This window comes from Grampus griseus, assembly GCF_964374135.1.
Source record: "Grampus griseus genome assembly, chromosome: 16".
Taxonomy (NCBI): domain Eukaryota; kingdom Metazoa; phylum Chordata; class Mammalia; order Artiodactyla; family Delphinidae; genus Grampus; species Grampus griseus.
This window is the reverse complement of record NC_139010.1, coordinates 51180632-51207909: the sequence shown is the minus strand read 5'-3', so window position 1 is coordinate 51207909 and position 27278 is coordinate 51180632. Positions and strand designations below refer to the sequence as shown.

Genomic DNA, 27278 nt, shown 5'->3' with positions numbered 1-27278 from the left:
CGTCTAAAAATCAGTAGAATGAATAAAAAATATAAAAATTAAATTGCGAAAATCAACACTTTGTAACAAAACTAAATGCATTAGTTTCAAAATTATATTAGTTCCATCTCAGAAATATTTTTTTTTACATCACATGAACATTTACTTCTTAATCTAAGACAACGGATTATAAACCGTTGAAAAACAAGACTTTTATAATTATCAGATAAAGTAACTCTTTTAGATCTTGAACCTCTTTCCTCTGTCCCCTCCCCACAACCTCCTTAGAATTGCTATTCATTGGTTTCTAGAATCCCACAGGACCCATCTAACTCTGATGCCCTGTAGCAAGCCTTCCCATGTAGAAGCCCAGCTACTGCATGTCCCAAGTCTTCTGTTTCCCAGGTATCCATTCCTGCACTACCTTCAACAATTGCTCTCATGATAAGGTTTTCACACCCTCCAAGAATTAACCATCTTCTGGTAGTGCTTCAGTGCAGTGCTGTCCTTCTTAAATGTGGCACTCAGGGTGATAGAGATGCCAGTCAGGACTTATCAGTGCAGAGGATAATGATGACACTTTGAATCTTCCTGCCTCAGAATCTTGTATTTCTTCTAATGTAACCTTAGGCTGAATTTGCAATCCTAGTAGACTGAATTTTGAAACTGCTGTCTCAAATTGATCCCAATGTCAACTAAAGTCAGGGTAATTATAACATCCTGTAGATGGGTTGTTAATTCTTCAGGGACAGCAGGCATACACTAGGACTGTCCTGGGCACAACTAGAATGAATGGGAATGCTAAAGTCCACAAGGCTTCTTTTAGTTTAGCTTCTGTAAAAGCCTAGCTTTATATATAACTTATTTTGAATAGCTGAGTTTTTTGAAGCACAGATCTTCATATTTTTCCCTACTAAATTTTAAAAATTAACTTCCCTTCCTTGTCTCAGTCTGTTTTAAACCACTAATTGTTATCCAAAATCTTGATGATTCCTTATGTTCATTTAAAATAGACAAAAATAATGGCAGAACTACCAGTGTGAACCAACTGTTCCCTAATTTCAAGAAAATCCTGATAAAGTTTTAATTAATCTGGTCATTCCCAGAGCTTATGTGATGGGTCTAGGTTATGTAATACAACAATCTCAAACTAAAAATGTTGAAAACAAAAGCAAAATCATCTAATTCATCGTAATACAGTAACCAGTTCTACGAAGTGGAAATCAGATCACTAAGATCCAGACGTAATACACAAGCTCTCAATAACCTAACTATTCATATGCTAAATCACCCAGTTTATATGTAGCAACCAATTCTGAAGTTTAACATTCATCTGGGTGATATCAAGTCAATTGCTTCCTGACCACTACCACCAGTGCTAAAAATTACAAAGAGAATGAAGATAAAACAGCAGATGAAAAGTGTAAACTTTTTTCTTTTAAAAAGCCTCATTTTTACTCTCCAAAGTCCTAGCATATCAAACACTTCTAGTTCAATTTTTATCATCTGATGAGTAAGAAATTCAGTGCCTTCAAGTAGTGAAATTAAGGTGAGGAGGAAGACATATATAAATGAAATGTGAGTAACGAATGTGTAGTCTGTGCATAACTGAACAGGTAAACCGCACATGAGACAATAATCGCAAGTAATAAATGTGAGAAGCTATGATTTGAGTTTGTTAGCGGGATTTTTAAAAACGTATTTGGTGCTTCTGTGTTCCTCATAACTGGCTTAACATATATTTTTCACCGTTCAGTTCTCTAAAACAGTGATTTTCAGCAGGGAAAGCATGTCCCTATGGAGGAAAAAGGGAGATGAGACGCCTATCAAAATGCAGGCGGGGACACACGTGCAGAACTGGAAAGAACGCATTCAATACTCATTTCTGGAAGGCAAACTACATTCATTCCACAAACTACTGAAAATAAAGCCTGAAGTAAAGGGCGAGAAAGCACTGATGGGTATGGCTAAACAGGTTCAGAAAAGATGATCCTAATGGAACTCTGAGGGGCAGGATAATGAAAGTAGATATGGCTCAACTGTTTCACAGAAATGACTGGCTCTTAACATGACCACCCGGTGTTTTTCTTGGAAGGACTTGCTCACCTCCGTGCAGAAGCACTGCTCGGCAGTTGGTGGACACTGCGGCCTTGGCGTCACTTTCCGACAGCCCAAACAGCAACCCTCTGGGGGGTCGTTAAAGATTTCAACCCAGCGTCAGCTGAGGACAGGAGACTAACAGAAACATAACTGACAATGCCAGTTCACCAGAGAGAGGCACTGAGAGAGACACTTTAATTCTATAGTTCTTACTCCAAATGGAACAGGCATTTGAGAAAAGACTCATTTAACTCTAAGCTTTTATAGAGTCCTTCGTTCCCCCTTTTTCTATTTCACCCTTAATCCAGAAAACAAAAGGATGAAGTTTTCACAACCTGATGTAATTTGGTTTTGAAGCTATTAATTGATAAATTTATAGTAAAAGGTTAAAAAATCTTGTTAAAGTATAACATACCAAATTCCAAATTTCCTAAAAGAAAATTTCAATGACTTCTTACTCAGAAAAGGATACAAGTTTGCCACATCGTATGGGCCTCTTATTTCTAAAGGCTAAAATAAAATGAACAAAAAATAGATATGAAAGAAGTTATTCGTAACATTTCAGTGACTTCATCTGCAGTAAATAGGATGCTTAAGTATCTAAAAACAAGGAAGTCAACTGCATAAATTTAAGTCCTTATAATTTTGACGGGTTACTTACATTTTTGAAAATATAAAAGATCCCTGAAAAGCATTTTGCAACAATTTAAAGGAAAAACTATTTATATAAACAAACTTTGAAGCCCCAAAGGAATGGAGATAAATTTTACTCTTCAGCAATTACAATGAGCAAATGCAATTAAAAACGAAAACATGCAATAAACCTTTATTACATGACTAATTTAACTTGAAAAGGGAAAAAAAAAAGGACTTAATGCCAGACTTACCCTTTCAGCAGCACTAGATATAATTACATTCTACGAAATAGAAAGTAATCAATATTAATCTCAGATAAATGTCAAAAAATTGAAGTCTTATAATACAAATAACCAGTAATCAAGTTTTAACATAAATACCAACTTCTAAAGTTAAGGTAAATAAAGTGAAAGGATGAAAGACCTCATGTCAAACTAAAGGCAGCCTAAAATAAGAAACAGAACAAGAAGCCTTCCCAACAGTTCTTAGAAAAGATGCATTAGTTTAAAAAACTAGTTGAAAAGGTCATATAACCTTAATTCAACTCAATGATGACAACTGTATCTAGATGATTCTTTCACAGTAGGTAAACGGCCAATTCTTTACTGAAAGATAAAGACTTTCAATATAACTTTCCCCCCTGGTATTATTCTTCCTTAGGATATTTTTCTTTCTCTTAAAACTTGCAAAGCTCATTGACATGGGAGAATTTGTTGCTGTGCATTAAGAACTTTCTGCTTTAAGGATATGGGGTCAGCTTGATAACCCCAGTATATTAATAATAATAAACTGCTAGGTTTGAAAAATATCCTAAAATTATGGAACCATACCTTTCCTTTGCAGACCTGCATCAAATTGAGGGCGTTGGAAATTGTGTACCTTCTCATTGTGGAGTCTTTGATAGCGGGGCTATAGACAAGTTCAAAGCCCACACCTCGGTCAATTGCCTTCACAGGAAATGAAGAAAATAAACTGTTAAAGCTAAACACACACTGTCTTACTTTATTTTCACTGAACTTCCCCCTCATCTCACACCCCTCCCCCGCACTGCCCACCTCCTGCATGTCCAGGTACAGCCTTGAATAAAGGCGGATTTGTGCCCGAATGGCACCATCTACAGGAGAAGAAAACAGATCTGTGGCTCTGTCTCAACAGAGTTTATCTTAGCTGTGGGGAAGCTGACTTTATATAAACAGGAATCATCAAGAAGCTGAGGAGAGCAACGTCCCAGTGGGGTGGCAGAAGGGCTACTACTCCATGAATTATCAAAAGGAAACCGGAGATGTGTTCCTTACACGCAGGATAAACTGTTTGCAAACATAGTAAACCAAGTAATTTGACCCAAGAATGAAGAGACAAAGAAATGAGCTGAAAAACGTCCAAAGAACAGGAGTGGAACGCCTCTCGGGTAAGTCATTTATTATGCATATGTTGAAGGAAGAAACTAACGGGCCACAGTTGAGTGCCATGTGCTAGGCACTGTGCTAAGAGTCTTATGTATTTATTTAACCCCTACAATACCTTTAGAAGGCACTGTGGCAGAGACAGCTAACTGCCCCGCTATCTCTTCTCTTCTCCCCTTTTTCTTTACTAACAGAGCCCCTGATCTTAAACGGGGCTCATGGATGCCTGGCAAAGAAGATGAAAGCAACCTGGGCCCTTGACAATTCTGCCAAGCTTACCATACTAGCTTGGCGTTTTACATGAGAAAAAGAAACTTCTTTCTTATTTAAGATGTTCTTAATAGGCAGGCATCCACAGGTAAGAAAACAGCCTGGAAGAAGTGGCAATGGGATTTACTACACTATGCAGCTTCCCTGATGAGTGATTCAAATCTTCATCCATTCACAACAGATAGGTTTTTAAGCCAGCTGTGTGTGGGAATGGGTGAGCAAAAGCTGACATGGTTCCTCTCTTGTAAGAGCTTCCAGTTTAGTGCAGGAGACCATCAAATAATTACACAAAAATCCAAAACTTCCACTGTGCTAAGTGCCATCAAGAAGTCTGGGAGCGGGTGAGGAAGGACTTAATTAACTAGCAGAGAGAAGCCTCTGCAGAGGGAGGGGGCAGTATGTGAAGAAGCTCCAGGGTTGGAGGAAGCATGTAGCATGTAGAGAAGGTCAAAGGCTGGAGAGGAGAGAATGAGGAGAGCCCTGTGGTGGGAGTGGGGGCTGAAGAGGATGGGAACTGCCAAATGGAGACAGAATTAATCTTAACAGCCACACGAAGCATCTAAGGATTTTAGCATGGAGGGGATAATCAGAGTCAGGACGGCAAAGTCGCTTGGTTTCAGTGGTCTAGCAAAGGAGGAAAAGCAGGCAAAGACCAGGCAGGATGGTCCAAGTCTCTGCCTGGCAAACGATTTTCTATTTATTACCCAGAGGATGAGTTGGGACTGGTCCAGCTGTGACTGCTGGAGGTCTACTCCTGCGTGTTACAAGGACTGGAAAAACCTGTCTTCTTCAGATCTGGCAGTCCACCTTATTTAATTCACATGTACTGGCAGATTCCTTCCACTTGCCCTTCCTGAACAAAGACTTCTTTTCTTCTGCCCCACCCCCCAATCTTCCCTTTCCTTAACTTTTCTGCCTGCCTTGAGGTGCCCAGAATTTATTTTAGATTACCCTATATATATGATATTAGTTTAATTAGCATTTACATGCTATTTTCCACACTGCAACCTCCCCCTCTCCCCTTTTCAGACAACTTTTTCCTGCCTCCAATTCTTTGGCTTGTGTTAATTATATCTGGGAATGATGTCTGTTATGATACTCTTTGTGCCATAAATATATATCTCATTCTCCCTGCCTAACTTGTACACTTGAGAGCTGGTATCATGATACTTCTTTGTAACACAGAACTGTCTTTTATACAAAAAGCATTTAATACATTTATATTCTGAGTGAATAAATAGTAGCTTATGGAAAAGAGGTCATGTGATAATGCTGTTCACTATGGATTAGCCATCACAAAAGAAACCAGGGTTAACTTGGCAAACTGAAATTCACAGATAAACCAAAACATGTCCTTTAAGCGTAGTCTCAACTATCCCCCTGGCTATTTCTCTTACCAAAACTACTAATTAGCCAAAGAGGCTTACTTACAGGTATTTCTTTTCCTCATCCCTCTAGTTGCTGAACTAAAACACAAGTCGGTAGGATGGAGAAGAGGGGACATAAAAGACATGGATGACACACAGAACTAGGTGACCAGGTCCCAAAGAATTCTGGAAAATTTGCTGCCCCCCCTCCTTGGGGACCAGATCAAAATACAAACTCCTTTTTTGGGGGTTGGAGAGGGTTAGATGGACATAATTATCCACTTAATTTTTTTTTAAGAAAAAAGTTCTGATTCTGATCTTAGTACATTAATCAAATTCACTTTCAAGCTGGAAACTCTCAGAGAAACTGAAGATAATGTGCTACTGAAGGCTGTGAACATTTCTTTCATAACACCTTATTTAAAATTTTTAGATAGATGAAATAGACTCATTACCTGAGCTCCTGCTTCTAAGCCCATTTTAATGCAAATTGCCTTAAGCTCATCACCTGATTGTTCCTAACAGCCTTTTCATGAAGAATGCCAGTGCCTGCCTGATTGGCTTTTGTTTGCATCTCTGACCAAAGGTTCTGGAGTATGTAGATGATTTCTTTACTAATGAGAAATAACAGTCATAACGATGCTACAAACCAAGAACAGGTGTGTGATATTTGAAAAGAGATGGTGGTGGTAAAATTCCAAGAACTAAGCAAAGCTTAAGAGAAAGGAGAAAGGAAATAGGGGGTTGATTACTGGGACAATACACAGATTCCCTGTTAATTTCATAAAAATTAGTTCTTTATTGAATTCGAAAGGATGATACTGTTGGTGTCATTCCTGGTTTCCTTCTTTGAGATAGGTAACTTGTTCATATGATTCACAAATCAAGTAACATAAGAAAGCAAAAAAGCCTTCACTGTATCTCTGCTCCCACTTGCCCCACCCACACCTCCCATAATCACTTTCACTAACTTCTTGTGTCTTTTTCTAGCGTTTCTTCAGATACAAGCAAATATGAATATATATTATTATTTTTCCTCTCTTTTACCCCAAAGGTAGCCTACTACATTCTGGTTCTGACTTGAAAGGTTTTCCACGTCAGCTCCTAACTTCAGCATTGCTTTACAGCTGCAGAGTACTCCACTGCAGAGGTATGGCATTTACCCAAGCCTCTACTGATAGATTTTGGGTTGTTCCAGTCAATCTATAGCATAAACACTAATTTTTTAGTGTTTTGGGGGATTGCTGGATATTATGGGTTCATTGTTTCCCCCCATAAAAGGTTATGTTGGGGTCCTAATCCTCAGTACCTTAGGATGTAACATTAATTGGCAATAGTGTCATTGCAGATGTAATTAGTTAAGATGAGGCCACACTGGGATAGGGCAGACCCCTAATCCAGTAGGACTGGTGTACTTATAAGATGATGGCCATGTGAAGACAGACAGGGAGAAAGAACATGTTGTAAAGACAGAGGTAGAGATCGGAGTTATGCAGTTGCAAGCTAAGGACCAGCAAAGATTGCCAGCAAACCATCAAAAGCTAGGAAGAGACAAAGAAGGACTCCCCTAAGGTTTCAGAGGGACCATAACCCCAATAATGTCCTGATTTCAGACTCCCAGTCTCCAGAACAGTGAGCCAATACACTTCTGTTAGTTTAAGCCACCCCATTTGTGGTACTTTGTTATGGTAGCCCCAGGAAACTAATACACTAGGTCAGAGGGTAAAGCATTTATAATTTTGATAGTTGTTGCCAAATTACCCACTGCCCCATAAGGACTGTTCCAATTACACTGCTACCGTCAAAGTATGAGAATGCCTGCTTTCCCACAGCCTCACAAAAGTGTATCATCAAACTTCTGGATTTGTGCCAATCAGATAGGTGATTTTAACGTGAATTTCTCTTAGCATGATGAATTTAAGCATCTTTTCATTTGTTAAAAGGCCATTTGTATTTCCTTTCCTGTGAAATGTCTTTTCCATATTCTTAATCCATTTTTTTGGATTGATCATCTCTCTCTTTTTTTTAACCTTATCAATTTCTAGGAGCTCTTTATATATTACAGAGATTAGTCACCTGTCTATGATATAAGTGAAACTATTTCTACCAGTCTGTCATTAGTCCTTTTAACTTTGTTTCTGATGGTTTTTTTTTTTTTGGCCACACAGACATTTTTTTGGTAGTGACAGGTTTGCTGGCACTGCTCCAAGTACTGGATCAATAAAGTACTTAACATAGTTAGGTTCACAATATGTGTGATGAAAAATAAAGTTTATAGAGCACTCACACCCAACTCAAGGATATATGGCAAGATTCCTGGAACAACCTCACTGCTTCAGATACTATTTACTGGATTTCTCTCAGTGGGGACTAACTGGATCATGAAGACAGAAATGGATTAGGGTTAAAGGAAATGCTGAGGGGAAAACATCGGAAAGAGAGCATAAAACATACAATCACTGGAAATGGCTCAATAAACTTGAAGTTATTGTTGAATGGCACTAACACTGTAAAAAAAAAAATCAAAGGTGAAGATACGTGCTGCTTAAAAAAATTCTTCTCAAAACCTGAATTCATAAAGATCATGTTTTAAAATATGAAATTATTCTGTGCGTAACAAAGAGCTCTGCTGTAAAGTAATTTTAAATAGCATTTCCCAGTGGGAAATGACAGCAGGTTTAGAATCAAAGCTTAAGTACAAATCCCAAGTCAACCTTTGAGAGAGACATGTACCTGTTGTGAGCCACAAACTACCTGAGTCTCAATTCCATCACCTGCATCACAGAGGTAATTCACATCTACCCCACCCTAAAGCTGCTGGGCTACAGCAGGTGTGAAAGTGCTTAACCCTTAAAATGCTAAATAATTAGAAGCCATCTGGCTATCCAAGAAGAGGAGTTGAATTCAACTTTTTTGAAACCCAACTATTACATGATAAAATGATTCCCATACAACTTACTTAAGACTCCAGAGGAGGTTTGCAGGAGATTTTAGAGGGAATTAACATAATTGAAATTATGGTGAAATTAAGCATGTGGTGAAAATAACAAAAGGATTGAGAGCTGAAAGTTATACATAAGGAGTGCTTTGGTATGTTTTAGCTCCTGGGCCCTCCTTTATAATCCCAACCTTTTTTTTTTTTATAACTTTGTTGAGGGATCATTGACAAATAGAATGCATATATTTAAAGTCTACAACGTGATGATTTGATATACATATACTCTACACTGTAGAATGATTACTGAGATCAAGATAATTAACACATCCACCACTTGACATAGTTAACCATTTTTTTTGTTTTTTTGTTTTTTTGTGTGTGTGGTGATGGTGGTGAGAGTGCCTAGGATACTCTCTCAACTACTTTTGAGTTACAATACTGGACTGTTAACTACAGTCACCCACGCTGTACGTTAGAGCCTCAGAACTTGTTCTTGTTTTAAGTGAAAATCTATACCCTTTGACCTACAATCCCAATCTTCTGAGCTGATAATTCGCACATGGCTTATGGCCTCTAGGTTAAAGGCTAATGAATTAAATATCTTAATGCTCCTATTTCTCACCACCCCATCCAGATTAAGATACCTATACAACTAGTACTATTTACCCTGAACAATAAGGTGGACACTTTTTATTGTATGCTTCTAGCTTTTAATTTAATTTTAATTAATTTAACTTTTAATTCCAGTTTCTCTTACATGAAAAAGAGGTGAATGAATGAATAGGGACTCTTCTGCTTCCTGACCAATTCACACCGCAGCCTACTTCTACACTAGACGAGGGCTAAAAATAATCCTGCACAGCCTTCCCTCTACTCCATCATCTAGTTTTTATTAAACAACATATGTAAAATGTTCATACCAGATTTTTAAAAAAGCAGACACTGTGTTAAGTACTGCCTATCCCTCTCACTTGTCAAATTTTTACTTTTCAGAATTCTTAAATTGAAAAATGTGGGAATGAAGCCAAAAATATCCATCAAAAAATAGCACCTTCAGGAACTTACAGATGGAATCAGAAGGTGGGCTGTACTAGTGCTGCCGCCTCCAGTGCATCTCCTCCTCACGCTGCCCCAATGCCCCACCCCCCCTCACAGTGAATGCTGCCTGCCAAGCCCTGACAACCAGCTAAGAACTAACGGTTCACAGGATTTGGCTGTGTTCCCCAAGCTGTACCCAGACATGCAAAATTAGACATATACTCATTCAATTGACAGATTTTAGGGAAGACCTCTTATAAGCAAGGTATTTGGGTAATGAAAAAAGGACCATGACACAGTTGGTGCTCTCTAGAAGCTCACAATCTGGGTTGGACAGCAGGGCACATTCCTAAGAAACCAATCAAAGGACGAAGCCAAAACAGCCACTGGGCAGCTTATCACTGTTGTGGGACATGAGGAATTATGTGCTGTGCACTGCTGTGCATTCCATGGACTTGGCCTTAGCATCACATGCACTATCTCCTCCCAGCCAAGGACACAGTATCGTATGTGGGTTTACTCAGGCAAAGCCATCTAGAAAATGGCCTTCCTAGTTCATTAAGGTGAAGAGAAAAGCAAAACAGTTGTAAGTTTAAGAGCAACTTAAGGAGGGTGCCATCTACATGGAAAATGGACTGGCAGTGTGAAGCTGGTAAAAAGCTTTGGCAACTTCTAGAGACAGACACTACTAGCTCTGGGGAGCAACAACATGTGAGGCCAGTAAGACTGTCATAACCTTGGGAACTGTGTTAGTTTGAGCCTTTTATCATGGTAGCTGGGGCACGTCGGAGATCTCATCTGATGGGGAGTCAACCAGGTCTGTCCCATCCCTGTGTCTGGAGAGCTGAACAGCTTCTCCTTCTTCATTTTACCACTTTTAACAACATATATCTCCAATTCTAAAATGTGATGATTAAGGGTCTTTTTTTTTTAGTGTTTACTTATTTAAGTACCGGCAAGAATGTGGGGAAACAAAGATTTGAGCTTAACCAATATTGTTATATGTTCAGTAGTACTCTCATTATTGATCAGAAAAGAGCTGTTTTATAGTTTGCCCTTTAAATATATAACTTTAAAATTCTGAATACTTTTCAAGTACAGCTTTAGTAGCACACACTTAGGGGTAGAACACAAGCCATCTTAAATTTTTCCACACTGCATTCAATTTTTCCATACCATACAGATCATTTTCTCCTCTCACGGTATCTCCCTACTCTCAGCATCAAGCTAATTCCTTAGCAGTGGAGAGGGAAACAAAAATTGAGGAACTTGTGATTCTACAGAGACAAAAGAATAGGGGAGTTATCTATCCTGAAAAATCCATAAATTTTTAATTTTCCAATTCTGACAGGATTGGGGGTGTAATCTAGATTGTCTGTCAAACCTTTTTTCTCCTTCAACAGCACTTCTTGAGAATGGGAGAGAGCTTTGGAAGCCTCTATTCTAAAAAAGCATCCTAACTCCTCCCAGGATCTGGTTGTCAATGCAAATAGTTGACAGCTCTGCCAACCTTACAGCTCCCATTGTGAAACAGTATCACTTTTATGATGGAGTAAGACATAAAAAGGTGTGACAGGTGGAAGATAAGGAGTAGAGGAAAACAAGAGAAATTACCTAGAAAGGTAACAAGAAAAATTCTATAGCAGAGGAAGGAGCACAAGATCTGTTGAATGCATGGTCCCCCTCTTAGGTTATCATAAAGGTAACCCTGGGCTTTTGTGTGAGCCAGCACATTTCAATGCAAATTTTAATTCTGCAGAGACCATGCCTACCGTGCTTTCCAGGCCCTGCCCCCTCCAGTCCCTGCCACCCCACCTTTTCCGTTTGCTGGTGCCTTGGGAACCCTCTCTCTATTTTGCCCTACGCCTTTCTTGGCTGCTCTGTCTCCTTAATGTTCAACATTCAGACTGTAAGTGTCCATCATTATTAGCTATCCTCTTAGGAAATTTCCTTCACAAATTTGAGCTTCTAAGGCCTTTCAAACACATCTTGGTAATTCACTGGATATTTTTTATTTTAAGCTTTCTTTTCTACCTTTAGTCAGCTTAGAAAAAAAAATCCTCTTTTTAAGTTGCCTATTTATTACTAGCCTTTGTTTTTTCCCCTCTAAGAACAGCAGTTTCTTCTGCCCCTTTTCCAGTGTGTTAACGCACATGTAGAGATTCACATATAGAATGGAAACTGTGACACTTACCACATTAATAGGGGGTCTTTTGAAGTAAAATGGTAGCTTCTCTGTTACAGTTATGCAGACTAAATCCACATCTAAATGTGTACAAGCAACCTGTCAAGAAGAAAAAAACAGGTAAAGCCAAAAGGAAAATTGGCACATGTTAAGAATGGGGTAGGGTCAAACGTGATACAAAGAAATGTAAATAGATATGGCTCACTCCATAGGCATTACACGGTTCTGTGTTCAAATACATCTGTCCCTTTACAAAGTCAATGCTTAGCCATTCCTTCACATTTGGTTTGAATGGTTTAGCTGTAATCTAGCTGAAGCAGAGTGATATGTCTATAGACCATCTCAACAGATAGGGTCTAGAGACCCTCTAATTCATAGTCAGCTACATAAGGAGAAGTTGCTAAGAGAGGCTGAGTTTCTGGAAGGTTACTTCAGATTGTTCTAGAAAAAGGAAACTAACTGCTCTGAAATCCAAGAAAAAATAAATAAATAAGCCAAAAGGAATGTATGCATGGTCCACTTACTCCAGAAATTATTTATTTTTATGCCAGCAATTGGCCCACGCCTGTGGCTCCTATCAGTCTATTGACTGGCCAAAGAAATACATAGCACTACTAATGGCATTTTGTTCAAATGCTAATAGAAACAGAGCATCTCCATAAATGGTCAAAGCAGAGCTGTTATAAATCAAATGACACTGAATGCACTTTTTTCAACTTTTAATTTTCCTTTCCTTTGTTCTCATTTTTGCTATTATTTGTTGATACTCTGCATTTACTTCCAAAAGAGATTTAAAGCTGCTTATAAAAAAAGACATGCAAGATAAAATAAATAGATAAGGAAATGAGGATAAAAGGAAAACCAGGGAAGGAACATAAAGCCAGGGAAAGGTTACTAGCATAACAGTACAGGCCAAAAGACAGGGCTAGAAGCTGCATACCCGTCTCTCATTTTGCCATTATTTGATTTACAGCAATAAAAGGAATTGGCTGTTTTGTACCATGACAAAAATAAGCCTTACTATCAATGCTGGTGTAAATCCAAGCTGCCAGGGTGGCTGTACTGGCAAACTAACATCCGTGGCATGGACCAAGAGAAAGGGGTCAAGAGGGGGTGACAATGCCCCACAGGGTCAGCTCGACCTTCAGCAGTGACAGGAATGTCACATCTTATCCTTTGTCTTCAGAATCCCCACTTCAGTCGTTCCTACCCCCACCCCAGGGCTCCAGGAAGCAGGTAGTGATCAGAGGCTGCCTGGCTTTAAGACAGTCATAGTAACTTAGTAAGCCTGGGAAATAAGGCTGGTTTGGCAGAAACACTTGGCTCATAAAGAATCTGCCCCATCCCAACTGCTACAGCTGTCCAACTCATAAAAGAGTCATTGAAAATTCGATAAGAATGGATGAAGTAAAGGTCTGAATAGCAGATAAAACATAAAACACGCTCAGCTTCTGTTTGCCATTTTTAAACTACCAGATTGGCAAAGATCAAAAAGTTTAGCAATATACAGGTGACACAAAAATAAATAAACAGGGACTCACAGGGTCTTTAAATCAGTACAGGGTCTTGAAAAGCATTTCAGCAATAGGTATCAAAATTTGTAAGCACACACCAGCAAATTCCTATACGTACAGGAATGTATCCTACAGAGACTAGAAATGCATTCTATAGCCATATACCTTACAAATGCTTGAGGATATTGGTGAAAGGACGGTCGCTGCAACACCAATCACAAAAGACTAGACACAACTAAACATCCCTCAATTTTACTTAAAACAAATTATGGTCCCTTTATGCAAGAGAATATGCTGACTCCTTAAACAGAATGAGGTACCTCTCTAGTGGACATTATGGAACCATCTCCGAGATACACTGCCAGGTGAAAAAACCACGGTATTAGGAAGGAAGGAAGGAAGGAGAGGAAGAGGAGAATGAAGAAAGGAAGGACGGACTAGGTAAAAATACTTCTAAAAAGAAACACAAGAACTGCTAGCAGTGGCTGCCTCTGGAGAAAAGGGAGAGAGCGTTTTGGGTGGGAGGAAGGTGTACTTTTCAGTGCATACCTCTCTGCACTGTTTCAATTCATTATTACAAACACAAATTATTTTTCATTTCAAAAAGTTGATTCATTTCTTAAAAGCCTGTTAAACATTCTTCCCCAGAGTAAAGCTAAATTAGGTTACCTTTTTATTTATGTATTGCTCCTTTCTTCCCTCTTTTATATAACAGTAGCTAATTAAAAAATATCCCTTGTGTTGGTTTAAGTACACTCATTATAATAAACTTTCAGTTACAAAGAATGGCTCCACTTGGCTCCCTCTGATACCTCAGACTTAAAATGTTTCAAACCGAATTCTTTTGTTATTTAGCTTTCTATTAATCCAAATGTTCAACTGATACATTTAGATAACTATAAAATAAGAGCTAATGGTCACACTATAATGAAATGCTTTCTAAATCATTAAAAAGATTAAATTATGTCCAAATATATTTGTGATTAAGAATTTGATTATAGTGGTTTTGGCAGGTTGTATATGAATTCATATCAATTGTTCTTAACCTTTTCTTTGGCCAAGGATTCCTATGAGGATTTAAGGAAGGTATTCCCCAAACTGCACATATGCACACATACATTTATCTTTGATTTTATGGAACAAGCGGAATAAGAGAAGGGGGTTCAGTCTCCCCCAACTCCCCTTCATGGATGTCAGGTTAGTACATTCTAATATTTTATTCAAGGGAGAGCCAGGCTTGCCCAGGGAAAAAAGAGATGCCCGTAAATGGGGCCTCCCAAACTAAACTGTTTTAAGAAAAAAAACAAACCTCCCTGAAGAATTTATTTAAAATGGAGATTACCAGGCCCTACTCTCAGCAGTAAATTCAGTAAGCAGGGTCTAATAACCTGCATTCTAACAAAGTTTCCTGGGAAATCTGACACCAGTGGAGCCAGAGCATACCTTAAGAAGAACTGCCTTGAAAGATACGCCTTTTCAGTAGCCTCAGGTGTTAGCAGCATATACTACAATAATGCTCTGCAGAGAGTAAGGCATGGATTTTGGAAGCAAGAAGAAAACAGAACTTCTATTTTCATTTATTTTTAATTCCTTCCCTTAAAATGTTTTGTTCAGTGTGTGTATATTATTTCATAAAGCACACTGATATAACGGAGCATGCAAATAATTTTTTTTATTGGAGTATAATTGCTTTACACTGGTGTGTTAGTTTCTGCTTTATAACAAAGTGACTCAGTTATACATATACATATATCCCATATCTCTTCCCTCTTGCTTCTCCCTCCCTCCCTCCTTCCCTATCCCACCCTTCTAACTGGTCACAAAGCACCGAGCTGATCTTCCTGTGCTATGCGACTGCTTCCCACTAGCTATCTATTTTACATTTGGTAGTGTATATATGTCCATGTCACTCTCTCACTTTGTCCCAGCTTACCCTTCCCCCTCCCCGTGTCAAGTCCATTCTCTAGTAGGTCTGCGTCTTTAACCCTGTCTTGTCCCTAGGTTCTTCATGACTTTTTTTTTTTTTTAGATTCCATATATATGTGTTAGCATACGGTATTTGTTTTTCTCTTTCTGACTTACTTCACTCTGTATGACAGACTCTAGGTCCATCCCCCTCACTACAAATAACTCAATTTTGTTTCTTTTTTTTTTTTTTTAACATCTTTATTGGGGTATAATTGCTTTACAATGGTGTGTTAGTTTCTGCTTTATAACAAAGTGAATCAGTTATACATATACATATGTTCCCATATCTCTTCCCTCTTGCGTCTCCCTCCCTCCCACCCTCCCTATCCCACCCCTCCAGGCTGTCACAAAGCACCGAGCCAATATCCCTGTGCCATGCGGCTGCTTCCCACTAGCTATCTACCTTACTACGTTTGTTAGTGTGTATATGTCCATGACTCTCTCTCGCCCCATCACAGCTCACCCTTCCCCCTCCCCATAACCTCAAGTCCGTTCTCTAGGAGGTCTGCGTCTTTATTCCTGCCTTACCCCTAGGTTCTTCATGACATTTTTTTTTTCTTAAATTCCATATATATGTGTTAGCATACGGTATTTGTCTTTTTCTTTCTGACTTACTTCACTGTGTATGACAGACTCTAGGTCTATCCACCTCATTACAAACAGCTCAATTTCGTTTCTTTTTATGGCTGAGTAATATTCCATTGTATATATGTGCCACAGCTTCTTTATCCATTCATCCGATGATGGGCACTTAGGTTGTTTCCATCTCCGGGCTATTGTAAATAGAGCTGCAATGAACATTGTGGTACATGACTCTTTTTGAATTATGGTTTTCTCAGGGTATATGGCCAGTAGTGGGATTACTGGGTCATATGGTAGTTCTATTTTTAGTTTTTTAAGGAACCTCCATACTGTCCTCCATAGTGGCTGTATCAATTTACATTCCCACCAACAGTGCAAAAGGGTTCCCCTTTCTCCACACCCTCTCAGTGGGTTTATGCACCCTCAGTGCATTTATTGTTTGTAGATTTTTTGATGATGGCCATTCTGACCGGTGTGAGATGATATCTTATTGTAGTTTTGATTTGCATTTCTCTAATGATTAATGATGTTGAGCATTCTTTCATGTGTTTGTTGGCAATCTGTGTATCTTCTTTCGAGAAATGTCTATTTAGGTCTTCTGCCCATTTTTGGATTGGGCTGTTTGTTTTTTTGATATTGAGCTGCATAAGCTGCTTGTAAATTTTGGAGATGAATCCTTTGTCAGTTGCTTCATTTGGAAATATTTTCTCCCATTCTGAGGGTTATCTTTTTGTCTTGTTTACAGTTTTCTTTGCTGTGCAAAAGCTTTTAAGTTTCATTAGGTCCCATTAGTTTATTTTTGTTTTTATTTCCATTTCTCTAGGAGGTGGGTCAAAAAGGATCTTGCTGTGATTTATGTTAGAGTGTTCTGCCTATGTTTGCCTCTAAGAGTTTGATAGTGTCTGGCCTTACATTTAGGTCTTTAATCCGTTTTGAGTGTTTTTTTGTGTATGGTGTTAGGGAGTGTTCTAATTTCATTCTTTTACATGTAGCTGTCCAGTTTTCCCAGCACCACTTATTGAAGAGGCTGTCTTTTCTCCATTGTATATTCTTGCCTCCTTTATCAAAGATAAGGTGACCATATGTGTGTGAGTTTATCTCTGGGCTTTCTATTATGTTCCACTGATCTATATTTCTGTTTTTGTGCCAGTACCATACTGTTTTGATTATTGTAGCTTTGTACTATAGTCTGAAGTCCAGGAGCCTGATTCCTCCAGCTCCGTTTTTCTTTCTCAAGATTGCTTTGGCTATTCGGGGTCTTCTGTGTTTCCATACAAGTTATGAAATTACATGCAAATAATTTAAAAGAAAATAAACATACACATATTGGGGATGTCGGATCACTATTTTTTTTAATTGATACAGTACACACTCAAGGTAATTTGGAGACCACTGGACTAAATAACCTGAATTCTCCTCACCCTGTCTTGTCCTGAATGGGAGTAACAATGGAAAAGAATATGAAGAAGAATATATATGTCTATAACTGATTCACTTTGCTGTACAGAAGAAATTAACATAACATTGTAAATCAACTGTACTTCAATAAAAATTTTTTAAAAAATCCTAAATGGGAATAACTAACTCAGAAGCTCCTGAAACTTCTATGTATCTCTCTCTGCCAAATTCCACCATCACCCCCATCCTAAGAAGCCCCAGCCAATGGAATCTGCTTACAGTCTTTCATCTTTGCCTTATCCCCTGGGGTAACTATGGAGAAAAAGGATTTATCTATGAGATATCTTCCAGATCCTCTGAGTGGAAAAGAGTATGTTATTTCCCATGGAAACAACTCTATTTAAGGTGGTTAGATTTTATACTACTAATTGTTAACATGTGTATAGGAATGCTTTTATAACTCATTTTGGAGACCTTAGTTACAGAATATCGTATCTACGGACACTTGTTTACATTCTAGATAATCAACTTACAAACCAAACAAATAAAATCACTTAACAGAACATAACCTGTTAAGCAACAAACTGCTTGCATCTGACCCAATTCCAAACCATGATATGCTTACAAAAGCTTTATAATTAAAAGAAAAAAGTCTTTTTAAATTGATTTTCTATATAAAACGGGGAGAATGTCAACTTCAACTGAGTCTTAAAGGATGGGTAAGATTTGGAAAGATAAGATGTTCTGATTTTAAAAACTGTTTTCTCTGCAGTCAATTCCAAACAAATACTCTGTCAATTATTTATAGCTTTCTTCCATCTTCCAGAATATTTCTGACTGTTCCACCCATCATCATGAATTATGTGTTCACAGTTTTGAATTAAAACTTGTGAATAATCTGAGAAAAACAAGTAATAAGATAAATTCACTAAATCAAATTATAATGTATTCTAAGACTCCAAAGTCCTATCTCTATGACATAACTACCTTAAGTTTAGAGCAAATCATTGAGCCTAAGTCTCAATTTTCTCTTCTACAAAATGGGGATAATAATAGGCCTTTGTCCCAATTATCCCCAGGATTGTTGTTTTCTCTAATCACCAGTAAATGGCTATGGAAATTTTAAGTTGTATGCTCTTCAAAATCCATTCGAAAAACAAGTGTACAATAAAAAACTGGGTACACTACCAACTTTTAGTCTACAGTATAACTGAGTTGTTAATATTTAATAACAAAACTAAATTGCTGTTTAACAAATTTGGACATACCCATGGTCCATTTTAGGGTTTCAGCACTGAATTAGAACCCCTGTGGAACTTAAAAAAAGATACCCAAACTCAACCCCAAACCTACTGGATCAGAATCTCCAACAGTGGAAATCTGAACGTGCCTGATTTTAAAAGGTTCCACAGGGGTCTCTGATGACTAAGAACTACTCAAGCCTACTCCCCGTTTTTCTGAAATGAAATTCTTGAGAATTACTATAATTGAGCATTTTAGAAAAGGAGTCACCAAAAAACAGGAATTCACAGATAACTTGTACTATTTCTCTGCATTAATACAGTAAGTCCCCTACATACAAACCTTCAAATTACGAACTTTCAAAGATACAAACGTGCCCCTGTATGTCAGCTGTTGTACTGTACTACTGTACTTTTCAAGGTACTGTACTGTAAGATTAAAAATGTTTTCATTTTTTGTGTTTGTTAGTTTTTTATGTATTATTTGTGTGAAAAGTATTATAAATCTATTACAGTACAGTACTATATAGCCGATTGTGTTAGTTGGGTACCTAGGCTAACTTTGTTGGACTTACAAACAAATTGGACTTACGAACGAGCTCTTGGAACAGAGCTCATTCGTATATAGGGTACTTAGTGTATAAACAATTAAGAATTGTTAATGTGCCTTGAAAGTGAAATTTGCCACACACGAGTCTCCTTAATCAGCAACTCCATCTACTGGATAAACTTAGGGAAAATCTTATAATTTTAGAACGGACTTCGCTTAAAAACAAATTATGCTGTAAAAGTAAAACATCAAAGACTAGTGCTTTCTTTCCCCCCCCATAATATCCCTTTAGTGGATACACTTTTGGCAGATGGCTACCTAAATAAAGACAACATTCCAAACTTCTTAAAGGAGCTATACCACACTTTACACAGTAAAACATATTCCTGAAAAACTATATTACATTTGATTTTTTCTTTTCTGTGATCACTTACAATGCCCAGTGTGTTCTGTCTCAAGTTGACAAAATGACCATACACATTAAACAATTTTCCCTCCTGAAAAGTCATAGAAATGGCCATTTGAAAAGGACAAAAGAAATTAAATTCATAAAGGTTCTCTTATACAAAAAGGAATAGTATCAGCAGATGGTTGATTCTGAAGGATTTCTAGAAGACCAAAGGCTGATATGATCATGCTGGCATATGGACCACACCTCAGAGCACACAAACGGGAAAGCTAAAACAGAGAAGGAACCTTCTATGCCACAGTAGAACCTTGCTCCCTTCTTCTGTCACAGGCAGCAGCGAATAGTAAGAAGGGCAGAAACTGAAGCGCTTTTAGAGCTAGAAAAGTGATGGACCATCATTTACCTAAGAGAAGTTTCAAACGAATGAATGAAGCAGAGATAAAGAAACAGAAGAAAACTTGATGGACTCTTTTAATCTCAGCCCATCAAATATCTAGCAGAATAAATAAAACAAAACAAAATATGTCACCCAAATACACCCTTGTGCAATTCCAGAACACCAAGTATAAATGAAAAATCCTCAAAGTTTCCAGATGAGATGATACAGGTCACCTACAAAGGTATAACATCAAACTTCTTATATAAAATAATGAGTACTATTTTCTTTTACTATCTGTTACTTACATGAAAAAGTTTTTCTGTCTTTGGAAAAACTGCAACGATATCATACAGCCGGACTCTTGAAGAAGTTGCTCTCTAGTAATATAAAAAGAATGTTATCATACTTATGCAACAACAAATGCATATGGAATTCTGACTAATGTCCTGGCTGCACTTATATTTCAATTGTGTAACACTTCTAATATGCCACTGACATTTCTGCTTTGCTTTGTATGTTGTCAGAAAAGACCTCCTCAGCACATGAGACTCCAGATACCAACTTCCATCCCACCAAGGAGGAAGGAATCATCCTTCCTTCCTTCCCACATTGTTATGCTTTAACTGTGTACCAAACATTTTGTTTGAGATAGAAAAATCAAATTAGATAGCTGCTGCTCTTACAAGCTAGTGGAGGAGCTTGCCAGAAATTTACTGAGCACCTGCTGTGTGTGGGGCACTGGGGATACAAAATCACTTAAGGCATATGTCTGTTCTCAGTGGAACTCACCATTTTTTGGTGAGATAAGAAATACACGTGACTAAGTGTGATGTGATTAGGTTCACAATGAGAATACTGTTAAATACAAATTAAACTGCTAAGCATGCAAGAAAATACCCGAGAGTCCTAAGACAGAAGAAGAGGAATTTATCCGTTAAAGATTGTTTATAAAAGAAAGTCTCAAACTTATATGTGTATGCATGTGAAAAGGCTGGAAAAATATATATTCAAGAGTACAATCTCTGAGTGATGAGATATGGGATATTTCTTCTTTGCCTGTTGGCACCTTTAAAATTTTTTACCTCTTATTCTGCAAAAAGAAAAGTCATGATAAAAATTAGAGGAGGAAAGAGATAGGTTGAAGAGAAGCAGCAGGTACTGTGCTTGAGCAGGTAAGAAAACCTGCTGGGCAGATGTATGCTGAGACAGGGCAGGCTCCAGGTCTCAGAAAAAGTCAGGATCCAGGACTCTTTGTCCTCTGCTTGCCCACTCCCATCTGGAATGTGGACAAATAGGGGCCACCAGGATGTTCATGATAACAAGAGAAAATCAAACTCTTCGTGACCATAAAAAGTCAGCTCCATTTATGTCTCCCTGGGCTTAGATAACCAGAATGCTGCCTGCAGTTGTATAAAATCCCAAAATTTGGCTTTCTGTAATTTCTTTAGCAATGCTAATGTTAGAAAGGAGGCCAGCCCTTCCTTGATTACTCCTGTTCTATGATAGAGGAGGCCATTCCAGCTAAAGATGAAACAGCTCACCTTCTCAGAGATCTCACTTTCTCTCTCCCTCACTGGACCCATCCCATCAGCACCAGGCATTCTCAAGTCTCCATCTAACCAACAAAATCTAGACAGCAGGTTCTCATCCACCAGCCTCCCTATGCCTTCTGTTCCTCCACAGAAGCAATTTTCTCAAGCAAAGTCAGCAGCACACACTGGCTGCCTGTTCTCACGTCCCTATCATTTCCGTGGAAATGGCTTTTACTAAGGCAACCAATGACCTCCACGTCATTAGGAGACTTGCCCATTCAACACATGTTTTAGCCCTTCTCTGACTTAACTACTTAGGCACCTTGATGCTGCTGAGCCTTCTCACATTCCTCGTTGTCCACCTACTTCTCAGACAGTCCTGCCTCAGTCTCTAATCCTAGCTCATCCCTCATCCTTTACTCCACCATTAAATACCGAATTTCCTCAGGGCTCTGTCCTAGACCTTCTCTTCCCACATATTCTTACCAAGAAGTCTCATCCAGTCTCATCATTTCAATTACTCTCTACAGGGTGACCACTTCCAAATCAGTATCTTTAATTAGGGTCCCTCTTCTGAGGGTCACACCTTTTTTTCCAACCCCTCCAGCTCCACTGGAACTCTCACAATAACCCATCACGTCTGAAACATGATGATCTAAACTTACTTCTCTTTCTATGTCCCATCTCAGGAAATGGTACCATCTACTTACCTGGCTGCTCAGGCCAAGGCAGGGAGTCATCACCTTCTATCCAATCAACAAATCCATCCAAATCCTATCAATCCTCCTGTCTCCCCCAGCCCCAGTGCCTCTTAAATCCCCTCCTTTATCCCTTCTAATCTATTCTCTATAATGCAAACTTCATAATTGTACTCCCTTGGTTAAAACCTTCAAAGGCTTCTTCTAATTGCTCACCCAGACCCACCTCCCTAACCTCATCCCAGGATAGACAGCTCATCAGGCTCAACTCAACTGGTGTTTCATTTTCCAGAATGCATCATGTTTCTTCTTGGATTCAGGACCTTGCATAATCCATCCTGTCTGTGGAAACATTCTCTCCCTCACTTGGCACCTATAACACTGATTCTTCTGGCCCCTGTTTGAACATCAGCTTCCTCGGTGGGCCTCCTGCTGCACATTCCCAGGACATTCCTTATTTGCTACCTCCCACTTTTTAAACATTCCTCCCATTTTTATTTATTTTTAATTTTTAATTTTTTTGCGATACACGGGCCTCTCACTGTTGTGGCCTCTCCCGTTGCGGAGCACAGGCTCCGGACGCGCAGGCTCAGCGGCCACGGCTCACGGGCCCAGCCGCTCCGCGGCATGTGGGATCCTTCCGGACTGGGGCACGAACCTGTGTCCCCTGCATCGGCAGGTGGACGCTCAACCACTGCGCCACCAGGGAAGCCCCCCTCCCATTTTTAAAAGGATTGTGTCTGTATTATTCATAGCAATATCCCCAGTACCCACCTATGTCTACTTCATGTAAGTTCAATGAAAACCACTTGCTGAAAGATTCTTTAATTGTGGTATTCTTATACATGTGCCATGAGTAGAAGAGATTCTGTTATACTATGTGAATTCTGAGCTAAGGAAAGCAGTCAAGTGTCACACACTGGGGGTCGGGGGAGATGGAAGAATGGGAGGAGTTGGAAAAACAACAGTATTCAGCAGAAATCAATACAACTTACAAGGCCAAGAGAGAAGAAAAACAACTAACCTACCAAAACATTGCAGTGAGATGGATCCGAAACGATAATTGTCAGTCTAGTTAAAATCTTAATTGGTTTTGATTTTCCCTGTAATCAAAAAAGCACAAAATAGAAATGACTGATTTTCCTCCTAAGCAGTGAAAGTACTCATTAAAAGGTACTAACAATAAAAGATAGTGAAGATCAGTAAAACCTAGTCCTCACTCTCAAGGAATTTATAATACAGGTGTACCTAGTTTTATTTTGTTCTGCTTTGTTGTGCTTCACTGATATTGCATTTTTTACAAATTGAAGGGTGGCGGCAACCCTGTGTTGAGCAAGTCTATTGGCGCCATTTTCCAACAGCATTCGCTCACTTCATGTCTCTGTGTCATATTTTGGTAATTCTCCCAGTATTTCACACTTTTTCATTATTTTCATATTTGTTATGGTGATCTATGATCAATGCGAACCGGGGCCCTCGCAATGGAAGTGCCGAGTGCTAACCACCGGACTGCCAGGGAATTCCCTGATCACTGATCTTTGATGGTACTATTGTAATTGTTTTCAGTGAAAAAAACCATACCCATATAAGACATCGAACTTAATCAATTGTTGAAACGACAACAAAGGATTCAGAATATTATATAAACTTAGTTGATAAAGCAATAGCAGGGTATGAGAAGACTAACTCCAATTCTGAAAGATCTGCTGTGGGTAAAATACTATCAAACAGCGTTGCATGCTACAGAGAAATCATAGTGAAAGGAAGAGTCCATTCATGCAGCAAACTCACTGTTGTCTTATTTTAAGAAACTGCCGCAGCCACCCCAACCTTCAGAAACCACCACCCTGATCGGTCAGCAGCCTTCAGCACTGAGGCAAGACCCTCCACAGGCAAAAAGATTACAACTTGCTGAAGACTGAGACGACGATGAGCATTTTTAAGCAATAAAATATTTTAAAATTAAGGTATATACATTGATTTTTTTTTTTTAGACATAATGCTACTTCACACTTATTGAACTACAGTACAATGTAAGCGTAAATTAATATGCACCAGGAAACCAAAACATTCGTGTGACTCGTTTTATTGTGGTGGTCTGGAACCAGACCTACAATATCTCTGAGGTATACCTGTACAGCCAGAGAAAAAGAGATGTACATAATGTTTCGTGGAAGAGCTGAGTCTTCATGGAAAGCTAAGACTAGTAGACAGAGGAAGGGGCAGTACAGATTAGAGAACCACATATATGACTGGGCATGTCTGAGCTGGATGAATAAGTACTATGTTTCTTAAACAAAACACTTACCTGTACAATTGGCAAAGTTGTAAAGAGTTCAGAAACAGCTACTGGTTTTTCAATTTCCTACAACAAAGAAGAATATTTTTTTTAAAAAGCTAATTTCTGGCACTCAGAAACACTAAATAAGTTGTGTGTATGTGCATGTGTGTGTTTTTTAACGAAGAAAGCTAAAGCAGAGAAGCAGCTGAGAACACCAATGGATAGGAGGGATGAACAATAGTTGTTAGAATGAAACAATCTGTAAGGAACAGTTGTTGGCCTAAAGGGAGATATACATATTTACTAGTATGTTTGGGAGGGAAATCAATTAGTAATGAGTCCATGACAGTACAATAAAAAAGATTAAATATTGTGATTACAGTTTAATGAATAACAATGCACTTTTAAGAAATTATTGAAAGTTACTTAACATCAAATCAACTTTAAGAATCCTTATACCATGCCCTAGCACTTCACAAAAAACTATCATTTGTACAAATACGCATCAGCTCAACTATTAACATTAAAATAAGATAATGCACAAAGAGCGCTCGTCAATATTACCAATATACACAAAATAACTATAAATGCTGGTTATTATTAACTTAAGAAATTGTATTTTACCTGTTTCTTTTCCTTAAATTCAACAACATGATTGATGGCAACAACTGAATAGCCCACTGAAAAGAAAAATTGAACATTCTTGTTAAATACAACAACCTCTTTTACACATAAGCTCATCCCAATTCATGTCAAGACTAGAAGGTACTAAGAAGAATGGTTATGGGCTCTGGAGTCAGATGGCCCATTTTCAAATCTATGCATTACTACTTAGAAGTTACTTAACCTTAAGTTTCAAGTTCTTCGTCTGCCAAATGGTGATAATAACAGAACTCACCTTATACGACTGGCAGAATTCAATGAGATAACACACAAAGGATGTTTTAGAACAGTGGCTGGCACAGAGTCAGGGCTTTGTTTGACTTTGGTGGTGTATCATTAGCATTATACCAAAGACACTTTGCGCAACTCCTTTAAACCATCATTCTCCTTCGTGTCCTTTTGTTCATTTTCATCCCATCACATGTATACTTTTTCACCTTCATTCTTACTCGTTTCTTTTGCTTTTTACCCTTTCTACTTCAAAGGCCCTTTTGCTAAGGAAAAATGTAGTAACGACTCCCTCACACCACTGTCCACATACGCCTCTGAGCTACCCACCAAGAGACTGGGAACTCTTTGAAGCCAGGGCCTTGCTTTATCAGCCTCAACACAGCCTTGTTTTGGACATGTGGACTATCAAAAACATGCCTAAATCATGACTCCAATCTTTAAGTTATTTAAACACCAATGGGAACAACAGGATATTAATATTAAAAGCTAATGCATATTAATGCCAAAATAGTGGTCCCCCCTCTCATTAGTTTGTCCAGTTTCCTTCTTTTCTTCCTCCCTCAATTATTTACTGAGCAACCATTACTTAACAGGCCCTGCAGAAACCTCTTTATTTTTAACTCCCTCTATTCCCACGTAGACATTTTACAATCTAAGGAAAGAGACAGCAGTCGCGATTAACTCCAGTAATTAAAATGGGGGTCTTAACTCTCAGAGCTTTTGCTTCCCTTGGATTCAAATATGCGTAACATTCTAGCATTCTGGCCATCCTGCTCCCCTCTCACTCTCCTAGTATGTCCTCCGCCCCCACCAACCCTCCCTCGACATAGTATACTTCAAACACTCGCGACCCCATGTCCCTCCCTCACTTCTCGGACCCACAGGTGCACCAGCTTCCTGCATCTGAGTGTCAGAACACTGTCGTGAGACGCAGAAAGGGGCGATATTAAAAGCACTGACATAGTAGACTATACTTGGAAGCCCTGGCTTCTGCCATCCATCAGCTGTGGGGCCCTATGCAAATTCCCCGCCCTGTCAGGCCCTCAGTTTCCTCAATTCGCAAGAAATAAGAAGCTAGACTGGGTAACAGCTCCCCAGTGCTTTCGACTTTCCCGCGCCCAGAATCAGAGCGACACCGCAGGGGCCCTCAGCTTCCAGGGACAGCCAGGAGACCCCATGAGACGGGAACGAGGCCCGCCCGGGTCCCTCCCGAGCGTGGCCTGACAGTCTGGGGGGACAGAGAGACTGGGCAGGCACCGCGGCCCGCGAAGCCGGGGAGACTCACAGTGAGCAGCAATCTCCACTAGCCCGCGCAGCGCCTTCAGGTCGGAACCCGCCCGCAGGTCCAAATCCGCAAACGCCGCCATAGCGAAATCACGTGACGGTCGCGCGCCTATCTGCGCAGCCGCCGGGCCCGCCCCCTCGGGCATGCCGGGAATTGCAGTTTACCTGCGCGGTCTGACCCCCCCCCCCGCCCCCCCCCGACTCCCGTGGACTAAGATCAGCAGGTTCCTCGCTCGCCTTCAAGTACCGGCAGAAATTAGTGTGTGGGAATCTACAGCCTCACTTCAATCCTTCTTCGTCTTTTTCCGAATGAGAATGTTTGGTTTCTCCCGGAGGAGTTCACATCTTCCACCGTTCCTCCTATGAAATAATGTAGAAAGTGATTCTTTCAAAATGTACGTATACAGCATTTATTGAGCGCCTACCGTGAACCAAACCCTTTTGCTAAGGGCCGGAAACGCTTAAAAAGTAGTAGGGAACCCGTTTTTCTTTCCCTCCCCTAAAGTCCATTCCGTTGTTTATAAAATGGACTTAACGGGGAAATGGAGAAACTGACCTAAAAGAGCACTGCCCGAGAAAAAGGTCTTTTTGCCCAATCACAACTGGCGGTGCCCCAGCACGCTACTCTTTCT

At 39.2% G+C, this 27278-nt stretch overlaps 1 protein-coding gene across 1 annotated transcript in view; it reads right to left on the bottom strand.

Annotated features, from left to right (window-relative positions):
- The window catches only part of RPP30 (ribonuclease P/MRP subunit p30), a 30979-nt gene extending 4249 nt beyond the window's left edge, over nt 1-26730 (bottom strand). The window contains exons 1-10 of the mRNA XM_082674053.1: nt 26648-26730; nt 25093-25148; nt 24496-24552; nt 23216-23290; nt 20263-20334; nt 11926-12015; nt 3546-3662; nt 2967-2996; nt 2552-2589; nt 2086-2165 (exon numbers count right to left, since the gene is read on the bottom strand). Of these exons, the coding sequence (XP_082530179.1) occupies nt 2086-2165; nt 2552-2589; nt 2967-2996; nt 3546-3662; nt 11926-12015; nt 20263-20334; nt 23216-23290; nt 24496-24552; nt 25093-25148; nt 26648-26729 (697 nt within the window). The 5' untranslated portion in view covers nt 26730. The remainder of the gene's footprint in view (nt 1-2085; nt 2166-2551; nt 2590-2966; nt 2997-3545; nt 3663-11925; nt 12016-20262; nt 20335-23215; nt 23291-24495; nt 24553-25092; nt 25149-26647) is intronic.
- Nucleotides 26731-27278: the final 548 nt, after the last annotated feature.